The sequence below is a fragment of the Echinococcus granulosus genome (genome assembly GCF_000524195.1).
Source record: "Echinococcus granulosus chromosome Unknown EG_S00159, whole genome shotgun sequence".
Classification (NCBI taxonomy): domain Eukaryota; kingdom Metazoa; phylum Platyhelminthes; class Cestoda; order Cyclophyllidea; family Taeniidae; genus Echinococcus; species Echinococcus granulosus.
The window spans coordinates 17,304-31,737 of NW_020170539.1; the positions used below are offsets into that span (position 1 = coordinate 17,304).

At 43.8% G+C, this 14,434-nt stretch overlaps 2 protein-coding genes across 2 annotated transcripts in view; both read right to left on the reverse strand. All coding sequences in view use genetic code 11, as the record gives it.

Annotated features, from left to right (window-relative positions):
* The window catches only part of EGR_09651 (Protein unc-13 B), a gene marked incomplete at both ends in the record, with an annotated part of 12,818 nt that extends 7,609 nt beyond the window's left edge, over positions 1-5,209 (reverse strand). The window contains 9 exons of the mRNA XM_024498900.1: positions 365-480; positions 672-799; positions 1,463-1,604; positions 2,079-2,315; positions 2,450-2,669; positions 2,843-2,923; positions 3,004-3,012; positions 3,368-3,452; positions 3,915-5,209. Of these exons, the coding sequence (XP_024346673.1) occupies positions 365-480; positions 672-799; positions 1,463-1,604; positions 2,079-2,315; positions 2,450-2,669; positions 2,843-2,923; positions 3,004-3,012; positions 3,368-3,452; positions 3,915-5,209 (2,313 nt within the window). The remainder of the gene's footprint in view (positions 1-364; positions 481-671; positions 800-1,462; positions 1,605-2,078; positions 2,316-2,449; positions 2,670-2,842; positions 2,924-3,003; positions 3,013-3,367; positions 3,453-3,914) is intronic.
* A 5,786-nt stretch (positions 5,210-10,995) lies between these two features.
* Positions 10,996-14,434, reverse strand: part of EGR_09652 (hypothetical protein) — a gene marked incomplete at both ends in the record, with an annotated part of 10,675 nt that continues 7,236 nt past the window's right edge. The window contains 2 exons of the mRNA XM_024498901.1: positions 10,996-11,096; positions 12,987-13,152. Coding sequence (XP_024346674.1) covers positions 10,996-11,096; positions 12,987-13,152 — 267 coding nt within the window. The remainder of the gene's footprint in view (positions 11,097-12,986; positions 13,153-14,434) is intronic.

The following is a 14,434-nucleotide window of genomic DNA, read 5'->3' on the forward strand; positions in this document are numbered from 1 at the left end:
GTTACGGATTTCCGTTTGGGTGCCTGACTGGGCAAGTAGACTGGTGGATTTTTCGCACAAAGGTAGTTAAATATACACTGTCACAAGAGAATGCAAAACAGCGTTGAGTCCTACGATACCACTACTTTCGACATGATATGCAGAAATTAATCATCCCTTAGACACCTACAAATCTCCATCTTTGCCAGTTTCGTAGTTACGCAGGCAATAGGCCTGATTAGAAAATTTGCCCCATTGTTTTGACAGTGCATAGGCATCGTGCTTCCAGGCAATGAGGCTGCACTTTTAATGGATGCATTTTATGTCCCTTCATTCCCCTCCCTCCCGGTTAGCGAGGCTCGAAGTCAAGAGCAGCCAGACTCACTTCATGAAGACACGTGTATTGAATATGATAGGGGGCTGAGTTTTCTTCACCTTTGATTTCGATGGAGATATTCAAACGGATGGCACCGGAAACTGCAGATTTGTCTGTCCGCTTTTCTGTAATACATCATGAAAAGTTGATAGCGCCAAAAGTCCTCAGTTTGCTGTACTTTATTTATACATTTAGTTGATGTCACATGCTCAATCCATCACTCCTGTGACTACCTGCCAGCACTTGACTACAGCACTGACTTTTTCCATGAAAACAGGCTACTGTTAGGGATTAGGCGCTTTGCGAACAGACTTACCGAGGTTGTACCACAAATCCATTTCACCACCCAATGTCCGCACTTCAATTATCGCTTGTCCCAAAAAATCGTCTGATTCGCGGGTAAACTTTTGTCGAATCTTCGATTTCAAGTCGTTGTCCTCATCCCTACAACGCATTTTGCACTCCTACTTAAATGAGATAATAAGTAGATACAAAAAATGTTGCGACCACCCAATTTACACAAACAGAGCACTAAATTCAAAACATTACTATATACACACACTAATGGCCAAATGCGCTTTCTCTGCCTTCAATCTAGATGCAGTATGAAGCTTCTACTAAGAAACATAATTTGGAAATGGCAAAACATGGCTATTTAAGGCAACGATTCTGTGTGAAGAATGCAAATGAGACTCAAACTGTTAATTTAGTTGCTAAATGCAGCACAAATTGGTTTATTTGAATATGTTGAAAAGAATTCCTACCATATCCGAACCTTGATGCGATCGGAAGCATTATGGCATTCGCTGAAATGTTAAGAAAACTTTTAAACATTATATCACTCGTCTAACACACCTCTCACAACTTTGTTTCTCACTTTGTGAGCCAGTAAAAAGGCATTTTGGAATTCATTAGAATATGCACGATCTTAGGGAATTAGGCAACGAGAGGGGTTAATGAGCGATTTACAACTGCTCGATAGTTGCCCGACCGCCTGACTGAGGAAAGTGTTCCACCCGCAAAGCGGGTGAGTCGGGTGCCGCTTAAAAACTGAACACTTTTTCCGAGGAGCATTGATAATGACCAACAAAAGGCGGGAGGACTCACAACCAGAACTTTTCATCCCACGTGGGATTGAGCTCCTGAGGCACTGTCTTCGTCCGGCGCCTGACTTTGCCGACCTGAACTGTCACGTAGGGATCACTGCGACCACTTTTGTCCTTTCCGATCAGACCTTGCGCGGACTTCACTAGTGTAGTAGATGTTGCAGGTAAGGACAACAATTTGCTACAAATTCCATTCTCTTTCATGCATATGCCAACAGGGATTAATAGCCAGCTGGCTCTGATCATGGGAGTAATTCAAAGGCAGTAAAAATAAGCAACTCATTCGAACACAATTAATGAAAATAAAAGTATTTGTTTTGATTGCCTGCCTCATCCACTCAGAGTTTGGATCGGCTTGTGTGTTTACTCTTACTTGCAGCGGTCGGAGATGGTTTGGCGGACTACCTGAACAGTTTGACGCATGCAAGTTACCGGTTCCAACCTAAGTAGGAGCCTCATCATCCATCCTGTACATCTAACGACGCGATTTCCTATGCATGAACTTCTACAACACTGGCAATTTAAGTATTCTATAAGGCCAAACTCCTCTAAAAACCACCCAAACGCAGTATTTGATGCGCGCCATCGCATTACTCAAGGCAATCCAGGTAGGTTACCGGTGATTGCAAGTTTGGCGGACCACTGACTGGCGCCGGAGAGAATGCTCCGCTCCACTTCTGCCAGACGCTCCGCCCGTGCCCTGCCCTCGACTGGGTCGATGGCAAAGATGTCGAAAATCGCTCGAAATATGTCCGGCCGATCTGCTAGGCGTCGATGGATCAGTGATCGCATCGAATTCATCGCCGCTTGCGCCTTATCCTCTGCGCCATGTCGTGACGACTTCTCGGCGGAGCCTTTTATTTCAACAACCAAAACGCTGATTTTAAACCCACTGTCTGTAGAAATCAATTCCATAGGGCCAAATACTCATGCAAAAGTGGATTAACTTGACAAAAAGAATTGAAAGGGGAGAGTGAGGTGGGCTTACGCTGCAGACAGTCAGCATTGAGCAGGCGTTTGCACTTCTCGTGACACTTCACACCACATTCAGAGCATCGTAGACCTTGCCTCGCCACACCCCACAACAAACCCTCACACTCGTAGCAGTAAGTCGGACTGGTGGCGTTGAATACCTCGAAGTTATGCGGTGTATTCCCCGAGATCGGATACGCCAAAGCGTTCAGTGTCTTTCGGTAAACCAACAGCTTCTACAAGGCAAAATCGGAATCATTCTTTCACCTGATTTGTCATCTGCTCTACACTAATTTGGAAGTGTGGCGTGAAAATGTGAGGCTTTGGAGTTTGCAAACTGCGTGAAACAGGGAATGGAGGAAGAGATCACAACGAACACGCGACTGTGGAGGATCAATCCACTACTCACAAGATCGGCTCCACTCAAGGTGGTGCTTTGTCCAATGCTGGCAGGTAGAACACTGGCCGTTCTTTTTTGAGCAGACATGGTCTAAGAAATAATCTTTGTGTAAATAAACAAGTTAACGCAACATTTTGAAGTAAGCAATAAATATACGAAGTAGGACTTACTTGAAGCACCTAAAAAAGGAGGAATGGAGAATGAGTGGTAAGGTAAAGAAGGGAAGATGAATGCAATTGTTCGCCAACATCGCCCCGTCACTTCTTTGCTCAATGGCCTTCTCTAAGTCCTCCTCTATTTCAACTTGAAGCAAATGGACCCCAACCTTCATTTCTCGCTGCGACCAACTGATAGCCTTATGGCCTTGTAAGTATTCAGCTACAGTGGCAAGGCACGTGTCGATGACGTGTCTTTGAGTCCAAAAGACGCAGACTAGTCAGGAAACTTTCTCTCAACTCCCCCACGCCTTCCTTCCAACGGAGCCACAGAAGGCACCGAAACAAGGCGTACACTAACAGCAATGAGAGCACTCACCAAATCACTGACAAGTGGTAGGGTTCGCTTGCTCCAGCGCCGTTCTGGCGCGCTGTCAATCGACTGATAAAAACTTTTGGCAGCACTGGCGATAGAAAGAAAGAAAACGAGAAGTGCATGCATTATTCAAAAGCATAGAACAACAGGCACTGCTCCCCACTGCCATTCACTCACCGGTTAAATGTTTGCGATTTTTCATCCGAGTTGTCCTAAGAAATCGGTGCAATACAACAAAACATTCTGTTAATCAACGCTGACAATGAATGAAAAAGGGGAAACATTACACATGTGCCAGTAAACACATCAAATTACCGACTTGTGAGAGTCGAGCCTCCACTTTACATCACTTTATCTATGAACTTTTCTGTCATAATCAACTGCTACCTCGCATTGACACCGCACTAGACTAAATCGCAACCACTAGACAGAAAAGGCATGAGAGAGGGGGCATATTAAATGACAGGCCAAATTGCGCTGTGCAGAGCAGGCGAGTTGTACCTGAGAAAACACGAGGTCTCTATTCTGACTAAGCAAAGCCCATCGCCACCTCGCACGCATGTGACGATCTATTTGCGGAGGTGGACTCTGACTCCCACTTCCCTCAGCCGCTTCGTCTTTTGCTTTCACCTGACCCTTTGACTCCTCCTCCCCCTCCTCATCCTCTTTCTTCGCCATGGACGCTTGTGGGGAGGTCGAGGTGTGTGCAGGCGATATGACCAACGAAGGAGGTGAAGCGGAAGGAGGAGGTGGAGGAGGTGTGTCTTCTTCGACGACCAACGCTCCAGTTTGTAAAAAGTCCTCACTGGAAGAGTCTGCGGTAGCTAGGTTAAAAGCTTCGTCGGGAGTCATCTCATCTTCCTCTTCTTCCTCTTCCTCGCCCTCATCGTCATCTTCTTCTTCTTCCTCCTCCTCCTCCTCCTCCCCTCTATTCTCTTTTTCAATCTCAACTTTCCCAGAGTCACCAACAGAAGACGTGCCAGATTGTATTGACTCTTCCTCCCTATTCCTCTCCTTCCCACCCATCTTCTCTGTGGTTACACTGGATGCTCTTGACTCGGTGAGGGATCCCATGTTACCAGCACATTTTTCGTCATTAACAACATACTCCTTTCTTCCCACTTTAAAACACGGCTCCGACTCAGTTTGCGGAAAGGTGGTCAAAAAATTAGTTCCATCAACAGGTTTTTCCACTTTTACAGGGCCTTCCGAAATTCGTCGATGAAAAGCCTCCTCCGATGGTCTCAACCGATTCATAGCTCCATTTGCAGTGGAGGTAGAAATTAGTTGCAATGACTTTTTTTGCTCCTCAAAATCACCCAACCATCCACTCTTCGAAATTAGCGTGCTTATCGGTTCATCCTCGTCAGAAATTTGTCTTTGACTGGTAAATTTATTGGGAAGTGCCGAGGCCCTGTGCAACGTTACAATATGCCTTGGCGACACTTCCGAGACATCACTCGCCTCAGAACTGGATGAACTATCCACCAGATCGTCAAGGATATCTGTCTCTCGGCTCGGTAGCATTGCGACGATATTCTCAATGTTCTTCGTTTCAAAATGAGCATGAAGATCTTCATGGGGACAGCTACATTGCTCCAGACTGTGCCAGTGGTTTTCATTCTTCAGGTAAGGGCAAGAACAACCGGGATGGCTGGCCGCCGTCATGAAGTAAGGATTCCGTATAGTCAGATGACAGCCCTCCCCTTTCGCAGTAGATGCTACAGGTGGTGACACTGGAGGTGGCAGGGGCGAGGGAAGATGGTTTCGGTAGACATGTGGCTGTGGTCGACGCTCCATAATCCTTGCCACCTCCAAGTCGCTTGTTGTTCGCATCTGCTGCATCCCCAAGTATGCCGACTGCTCACTCCTACTGTCCCTCCTCCTTCTGCGCCGCCGCACTCTACTGAGACCACTACAGCAGCAAGCACAACAGCCGAAGAGACGATAGGCAATTTCGTACAACTTTCGCTGACGGCTGACTGTCACCGTCTGGTGGCCGCCCACAGGCAGCACTGCGTAATTCCACTCCCTCGCTATTTTTTCGGTGAATAAATTATTCCTCTGGAGGGCAGCGCCAACACCGCCGCTACGTGCTTCCCCTCGCCTGGCGTAGTCTTGACTCCTTCTCTCGCCTCGTCTCTCCTTGCTTCCCCTAGCTAAGCTACGCCAGTGACCAAGGCCTGGTCCTTTTTATACGCGGTGCGGACGCGAACGTATCGATTTTCCCCACTCACGCTCAACCAATAGGCGCGCGGTGGTGGTACGCACGCACTTGATGCACGCGGAGGCTGGGAAAGTGGGGTTTCTCGCCTCAAACGCCCTACCGACGACGATGACGACGACAACGGCAACGGCTCTTCCCCCACTGTTCACACTTAGTTAAGGTAGGGGGGGAGGGAGAGGGCAAGCAGATATTTCAATGGCCTGTAGTTATGTAAATTGGCTCAAGCCCCGACTTAGGCCATAAGTGCGAGGCAATTACTCGCTTCCAGCTCATCATTCGCAGCATTGTTATCATCAAACTTATTATCATTGGCTTATCTGAAGTGTCTTCAGTGTAACCCAACAAAAGCTCTGTTGAACAATGCAAGTGCTTTTATCTTTCTTTCCTATCAAAACTTCCAGCATTTGAAACTGTGCAGTGGTAGAAGGATTCGAGGTATTGAGATGAGAAAGGTTGACTTTTCCATTATTCACTCGCTCTTCGATTTATAAATCCGTGCATTATCGCAATGGGTTGAGAATTACAGCATATTTTTCAAGGAAGGAAGAAGATGAGGCGAATATGAGCGTATTAATTAATTATGCAGCCATTTTCGGAGAAGCAACTGCTCCTAGTGACTTGAGGAGCACAAACAGCCTCCAGCAAAGTGCAAACAAGCATTTCGCCTCATTATAAAGTCAGTGAAATTCATTGCCCTCTCCTTGCACATACACACTAAAGTACTTTATGAGGTGAAAAACTCAAAGGCTCCACTTTTACGCCCCTCAGTCACTTTAGCAAAAGAGGCTAAAGGCACTTTGGAAGTGTTACCTTAACTCCAAAGCATACCATAAAAAGTGTACATACATAAAAGTAGGAATTTTTTTATCCTAAATTGAAATATTATCAATAAAGTGCATGCTATTTAACATCCCCAACGCCATTTTTGACGGTGATTTCATTTTAGGTTTTAAGAAAGGCGATTTAAAGGTTTCTGATCATCACACCTTATTTTCCTATCAAAGAAAACAGATCCTTTTTTAATCGCTACTTGGACATTATTTAGTTGACAAAAATTCATACAAGGCTTTGTGCTAGTTGTCAGACGTTTACTTGAAAGGCAATTACAATTGTTCTGCTAACAACGCTAAGTATGTTTACTTGACCAGTCGTCTGACTCAGTCTACCCCATCCCGCCCCTTCACCCCGACGGTGGCGGGCAGGGCGTTGGTCTGGTCATCTACGCTACCAGTGTCTTGCCTACCCCAACACGTCCTTATTACAGTGGTACTTCGAGCGCTGCAGATTAGGCACGGACTTCTGAAATGTGCCGAAGTTGTTGTAGATATTTCTACACCAAATATCCGCCTGCCATTTAAATTGAGCAGTTTCCTAAGCTTCTAGCCAGTACAATGCAAACTCTTAATTTGTCGATGGTCTATGTTGTTTAGGAGGGTGGAATCCGTGTGACTCCGCCTGCAAATTTCGAGGAACGCATGCTTACACGACGTATGAACATGCTACTGATAAACCTGCTAACATACCCGAAAGCTATGTCGCCCCATGGGCGATTTGAAGGTGGAATCAGAGACGTCAGCTTCTGCAGAAGCCATTCGAGCATACCAGGAGGGCAGACGTCGAAAAACGCACGGTGTCTCAATTGATTCGTGGTCGTGGTTCACTACCAAGTGTTCATTCTTGCATACCAAAGCGGCCGCCCTTTGAAATCGATGCAGGGCTGCATTGGAGGAGGGTTGGTCTGGAGTTAAAACATTATTTTAGATCCGTAAATAATTAATACATCTGAATTTTATGCCCTATAAGGCTAGATATATGTAAACCTTTAAATTTTGTGCGGAACTGACGCACGGACACCATCTGGATGTTTGTCTCGTGATTAAGGCTTCCCAACCTCACCAACCAAATGGCCATTTGTGATGACAAAACCGCCTGTTCTCCACCATCCTTCAATGGGAAAGACGAGAACTCGTTTTATCGGATTCTGCAGAGGGGGATTGTGAATACGATTTCGAATTGAAAAGAAACTCTCCTTTTAACTAAGTTATTTTAAGCCTTTTGAAAGACTTAATGACTGCAAAAAAAAGGTTTTTGGTTTAAAATTTCAAAATATTAACCCATATTCGCGAGGTCAAAAATGGAAGAGCCGTTCCCAACTCATTGCGAGTAATCGGCATGCCTTACAATACGAGTTGACAAGTTGCCACTCCGAGATCCAGACCCAAGTGGCACCCTCTTCTATCCGTGGCCACGACCTTAAAATAATTCATGCGTTGCATAGGAATTTATAATTCACGGGAGGCATTATATATTCGGGGCGGAGTAGAGGGGTATGAAGACAGCCACTCCTTTCAGAGAGCTCAGCTGTCAGAAAAATCGGCTAGTTGAGGAAGGACAATCGCAGAAATCGGACAGATTAACGACTTCACTAGTTTATTAAATAGGAGTTAAGACGTGTGAAGAGCCGTAGCCCATTTGCGGTCGTCATCGTCACCATCTCGGAGGATAGCTTATCACGTACTTTTATCTGGCAAATCGACCAATCTGACAGGTTGGCTACCCATGTGTCACCTTTACTAAATATAAGGTGTGTTTGTGGCAGAAGAGTTCATTATAGGGGTTAACTTCTTCTTGCTCAATTACCCCATAGGGTTAACAATTTCAACTGCAGCAACGGTGTACTGTATTGGTGGATGAGGAGCGCTCGGAAGTCCGGCCAAAGGTAAGGTCATGAAGAAGGGGGAAAAAGACTGCTGAAAAGTTCATGGCATCACTAAGGCGGTTATTTAGAGCCAACTGTGAGTCCTGAGGCTGCCCTATGTGGCAACCGACAGATGTGGAGGATTTAAGCGCTTGGTCAGGCCACGTCAAAGTTGCCTCTGAGGTGTTTCCGTTTCTTCAAAGGCTTCCGGAAAACTAATGCATCCTTTTTCAGAAGTGTTCTTCTTCCAGTTTTTTTAGGTAAATTTAATTTGAATGCTTTTTACGAATCGACAAAGTAATTTTGTCGTGTTAAAACACCACTAAGTAAAGGGAGATTTCTGCATTGAAATAACAATGGGTAGGAGAAGTGGTTAAAAGCGCTTGTACAGTGGCAAATGCCTCACCTCTATTTAATAATTCCAGTTTTCTCATTAAAGCATTGCCCATCTATATGGCTGCTTTAACTGCGCAAATATGGGAAAAGTAGTGGACAAATTTTTGGCTGTTTGTTGTAATATTTTTTTCCTGAGGCATTCATTTTTTAATTGGGAAGTGGCATAATGTTTGGTGAATTTGCTTTCAAGGAAAGGGCAACTGCTTACCCAATCGAGCCTTCCGGCCTCTCGCGGCAAACACCACCAGGCTGGTAGCATGGAACCATGCCTCCAGTCTGGTAAGTCTTTATGAGGAAGCACAGAATTACTCCCTTAGCTGCCTCTAGACAGCAAGCCTAAGGCTGCCGTTGTAGACGCTCAAATCCGGCGCTGCTTCAATTTAAAGTAAAACCATTGTCGTGATATGTAAACGAGGCGGCACATCCAGGCTTTGAAGAGATTACTCCTCTCTGTTTTACGGTAAACAGGGAACAAGCCAGACGCGGAGGCAGATTAACCTGCGAGTTAAAAGCAAACAAGGGGGTGGAATTGCAAAGCGGACGTGATGTGTTTCCCATTTCGCCTCCACATTAATGATATGGACATAAACAGTCCGGTTTGTCCTGTTAAAACGTTAACAGCAACTAAAAGCCGACCATGCGACCTTTAAGTTGGGGCACTCTTTTGAGGCAGGCTTCTCTCAAGCAGCCTCGTAAGGGCAATGACCAATTGTTGGGGGGAAAAAGACTTCCACCTACATACACCCGTGACAGAAGGATTCCAACCAACGAGCTAATAGGTCATCACTTGGCACTTTTACGGACCATTATCGGCAAAACTAGTGAAATAGAAGGATTAGAGTTAATAAGAATTCACGGATTTAAAAGCATCTTACATTTTTTTAGCTGTGGGGTGTACTACTGAAATATCTAATGTTAGGTAACTTTTCGCCTCCACGTTGTATCACCCTTGAATATCTTTAAACAGACCCTCACTTCAAAATACTTTTTTTCCTCTCACCATCTATGGCAAAAATATACTTAAAAATGACCAAAAAAAATTGGCGAATAAATTAATTTATTAGGAGGTTCTGCGATTAAACAAACATGCTTTTTGGTGGCGCCTGATTGGCAATGAATGTAGAACTACGAATGTTATTTTAAAAGCTAATTACTGTTTGTGGTCTAATTTTCAGAGAAATCTCTTGTAGTGGCGCTAAAATCTCCGTGAAATTGTCCAGGCTGTGTTTTGTTGCTGACAAAAGAGGAGGACGATGCAATTGGGATGTCATTACAGGCCATGGTGCCAAACCTTTTCAAATGACGCAGGGCCGATGCGGAGACACCGTGACAAGGGGGATGGGCGATCAAGTAAGTGGGGAAGAGCGGAACGGAGTAAAGCGAAGCAAAGTAAAACAAAACAGAGGAATTCTACTGTGCACTAATCGCTTCCGGGGGCTTCTGCACAAATCATTACCTTTGGCAGCCCAGTTGATAATGTTGAAGGCGACTGCTGACAGGGTTGTTTTCCCCGCCTTTTTTAACTCAGCAAAAGCGCTTTTCTTTCTCATCATCTAGCAAACATTTTTTTGAATAACAGCTATTTAACCTTTTCACCGAAGACAGGCTGAAGGGAATCCGACCAATTGAAAAGCGGAGTGGGGAGGAGGGGAAATGAGGAATTGATCCAACCACTGTCAACATGATTGACACATCCTCGACTTGTGCATCACACAAAAGAACAATTTACTGGCAGAACGTATCAAACGGAAAAGGAAGTGATTTTTGTTGTACTCTGTAATATACACCCAGTGCTTCACCGCCACTTCACTATTAAATGGCCTAAAGGTCAAACAATAACTTCTATTCCTGATAACTTTTTAATTTGTAACAGCTAATTTGGGGGACCAAAACGAAATTGTGGCTAGCATTTGCATCCACCTTCATGGAAAAATGTTGGTTATCTTTCTAGTTTATCGCAAACAACTCGCAGTGGAATGCTTAGGGGAGAAAAGGATAAATTAGTGCGAAGTTTTATAAAGATGAAAAGTCCTTTTATGCATAAATTGACAAGAAATTTGGGATTTTATCCATGCAATAAGGGAATATTTGTGCATCACTGTATTTAAATAACTTCATAAACGGACAGGCATTGTAGAGGAGGATAAAAGTGGGCAATATAACGACTACCGACGGAAACATTAATCCCTTCGGAACGTTTCGGGTGCTTGATAGCGGCAGAGGGAAGCTACAAAAGAACCCAATTCAAAGGAACCGACTCATGCTAAACTTCTAGCTGATTAAAACCTCTCAGCGAATTGGACAGCCGAATTAATCAGATGGGAAACAAGTTGATACCACCTCATTTCTACGAAATAAATGAGCTTCTGTCAAAGAAAAGTGGGCTAATCGTATATCATTAAATAGTTTCACTAAATGATGGGGAGAGACTTAAACATAAAAAGATGCGGTGGAAAGTGTGCTGCATGTATGCATTTTTGGTAGAAACAGGTGAAATATTCATGTTTTTTCAAATGTCTTGGCCTTAACCTGGGCGGAATACAACAAGGAATCCTCCCAGTCTGGGTAACGAACCTTGCACAAAGGGTGTTTTTTCGATTTCTTGCATAAAATAAAATCTAGTTCAAAATTCCTATCCTTATTCACCAGCAAAGAAGGTCTGCGATAGTTGGATTGCGAGATACGTAATCAGAACCATACGCGCTGAATTTAACTTATCTATTCATTTTTTGAAAGCGGCAAAATCAACGCCTCGTTTGAAACGGACTGAAGAGGAAACATGAAGAAATGACTTTGTATTCAACCACTGGTGCATATGTAAAGGATCAGGTGTACTTTGGGGCAGTACGCTGAGTTACGAAAGCATTTTGAGACTGATCAACAAATTTTAAAGAGTCCTCCAATAAACTAGTGAAACTATAAGCGAGACCAAAAAGCGTGTCAGGAAAGTGCTACTTCTATAATTTCAGTAGTATACATTGACGTGTAATCAGAAAAAGTCAGTTTCAATTGGAAATGTTTAAAAAAAGTTCATTTCACTTTAGTAAAAAGCAATTTCGACCCGTAAGTGTGCAATTTAGCGGTTTCAATAAAAGAGCTTTTTGGAATCGGATCTAAATCAAACACCTAAATAACTCTTCTTATTTTCTTCGTTTTTTTGAAAGCAAAGTAAGGCAAAAAATAGGCAGATTCTCCTGTTACGTGGGTTAGGCTGATGATTTAAAGTATTCATAGGAGTTTTTCCGACGTCAACTCGGCACCCTTGCTGCATGCCTGTGTATTTCAAAGCCAAAAAATAGGCACCGTTTTTGAGCTTGACGCCGTCCATCGCATGGCATAGAATTGTCAAAAACAATTTTGTAGATTATTTACAAAAAGTTCATAAATAACCGCAGACCCCGACTAACCTCCGGTTTTAAGTAAACCGTTGCTGAACTAATGATTTACAAAGCAAATTTCGACGGGCCGATTATTTCAACCTCCCGTATTTCGACTGCTACACAGATCGTACGGAACACTTTATGGGGCAAAATAATGTCATGCATAGATTTTCGCTTTGCATAGAAATCCCAACTTGACTACCACGCGGCTTGTTGCATACACTTGAATTAGACCCGAATTTTTCGGACCCACTAAAAGCAAAAGACAATGGACAATGACAATGATTTGTGTCGTATTTACAGACACGCACAAGAGCCATCCATGCTGATTTCGAAGAGGAGAGCCTTACCCACCCCCTTCAGCAGCCCCATGCAAGGAAGGCGGCTGCAGTGGGTACATCACTCCGCCAAGGTATATAAATTAAAGCGCTAGCTCATCCAATGAACGAAGTGCCTTTTTTAATTAAAAGGGTTACTTTCATTATCTCCTTTAATTGCGACCTCAACTGAGTTCATTCGCATTCACGAGGCAGAGAAAAAGCTTTTGCTCTCGCAATATCGTCGAAGAGAAGAGGAATGCGATGTCCATTTTGGGTAAGCGCTCTCTACAAGTAAGCTGGGTGCCCCTGTAGGCGTAAAAAAATTATTTGTTAGCGAAAGAGGAAGGAGGAAAGGAACTGCCTGAGCCGGGTATTGTAAACAGACGCGTATGTGCGCGTCGGTAGGGTACTCAGAGTGTGGATGCGGATCCCCAACATGGGAATGTCATGTGCTCTATAAGTGGGGCGAAGCTGCCAAGAAATAATGACTATTAACTCTGGAACAGGCGTCTAAGCGTTGCCGCCTTTGCATTTCCCCATGCTCTGATGCATGACACTTCGGTGTCGAGTGGAGGAGTACACGGAGCACCTTGTCTATCACCTTGAAATTTCGGTCCTTTTTCGAAAGAAAAAAAGTTATCCGCTGATAGCATCCTTAGAACATGTATTAAAAAGAAAGGAAAATTTCGTCCGTCTCTCTGCATAATCTCCACTTTGCGAGTTTTAACAAAACTTAATCCACCCACAGGTTGCTGATTCGGAAACAGCTGAATCCAAAGGAGGTTAAGTACCAGCCTTTATCTTTCAGAAATCAGATCAGCCAAAAGAATTTCGGATAAATAGGGCTGCTCTATGCCTTGAACCGAAGATACGCGCATTGACCGTCTCACAAATTGCCACTACGTCCTTGGTAAGGTTGTTAAGTGAGGTTAGCCTGCGAGGAATCACCAGAACCATCATTGAAAGCCAATGTGAACGCAAAGATTGGGTTCAACTCAGTTAGTTTTTTATTTACTCTCTAAGTAAACTTATTTTAATGCACTTTTTTAAGGGATCTTATCCCCCTTATTATGGATAAAGTTTCCAATTCATATGCTTAACAAGTATTTCGCCAAAGTTTTACGGAGTCTGGTCAGTTGAAAAAGCTGACTGACCAACCGTTTCAGCGAATTGCGAGGAAGACTTCTTTCAAGAATTTGTATTATTTAATGAGCTGCTTCACGTAATTTGCTTGACTTAAATGTCATTTTCTACATGCATTAACTTATCCCAGGAAATAGCTTGCGCACAAGGAAGTCAGCCAAAAGGACAAACCGTAATTTTCATCGCCTTTTCGTTTCTCAGTTGCCACGTTCATCCTCATTTCGCTCTCTTCCTGTTCGTTCCACTAAAAATTAAAAAGATTATTTATTAAAATCCTGTTGAGCGCTCATTTTAAGTAGAAAATATGAAGCTCCGATTTCGTTTCGGTTGCAATCCACAGTCCAAAGACAAATGAGATGGAAAATTAAAACCTCTTCATCAACTGTGGAAGGTAAGTGAAGGCAAGGATTGAGGTCACTGTTACGCTATTTGAAATAAGGGCTGCCAAAGAAAAGGAGCATTTCCGACAGGACTTACTACTTAAATCCCCCGCCTCGTTAGTAGTATGCAGTAGGTTGTGTAAGCCTGAGTGGATAAACGACAGGATTTCAAGGAATTCAAGTACATTGTTGAAGAATTTCTAATTTGACGAACTAGTATTCTCCGTGCGATTCAGATACTTAACTGTGGAAGTTTCCGAATGTTTTTTTAAACTTATGTCATTGCACAATTTAAAACAAAACCGGAAATGCACAGGTACAACCTTGATTTTACCTTTCCAGTCACTCAAGCATTGCCAATCTACTTCGCGTGGACCCATCCATCCCCTTCGCTGCCCATTCACCTTTGCAGTTGTCAAGATACATGGTTGTTTGTCCATCCACCACTTCCAGGCCTCACCAATTTGTCCTCCGGGTTACCTCCCTTTCCCTCCCCCTATTCAACAGCATTCGTCCATCCGGTTGT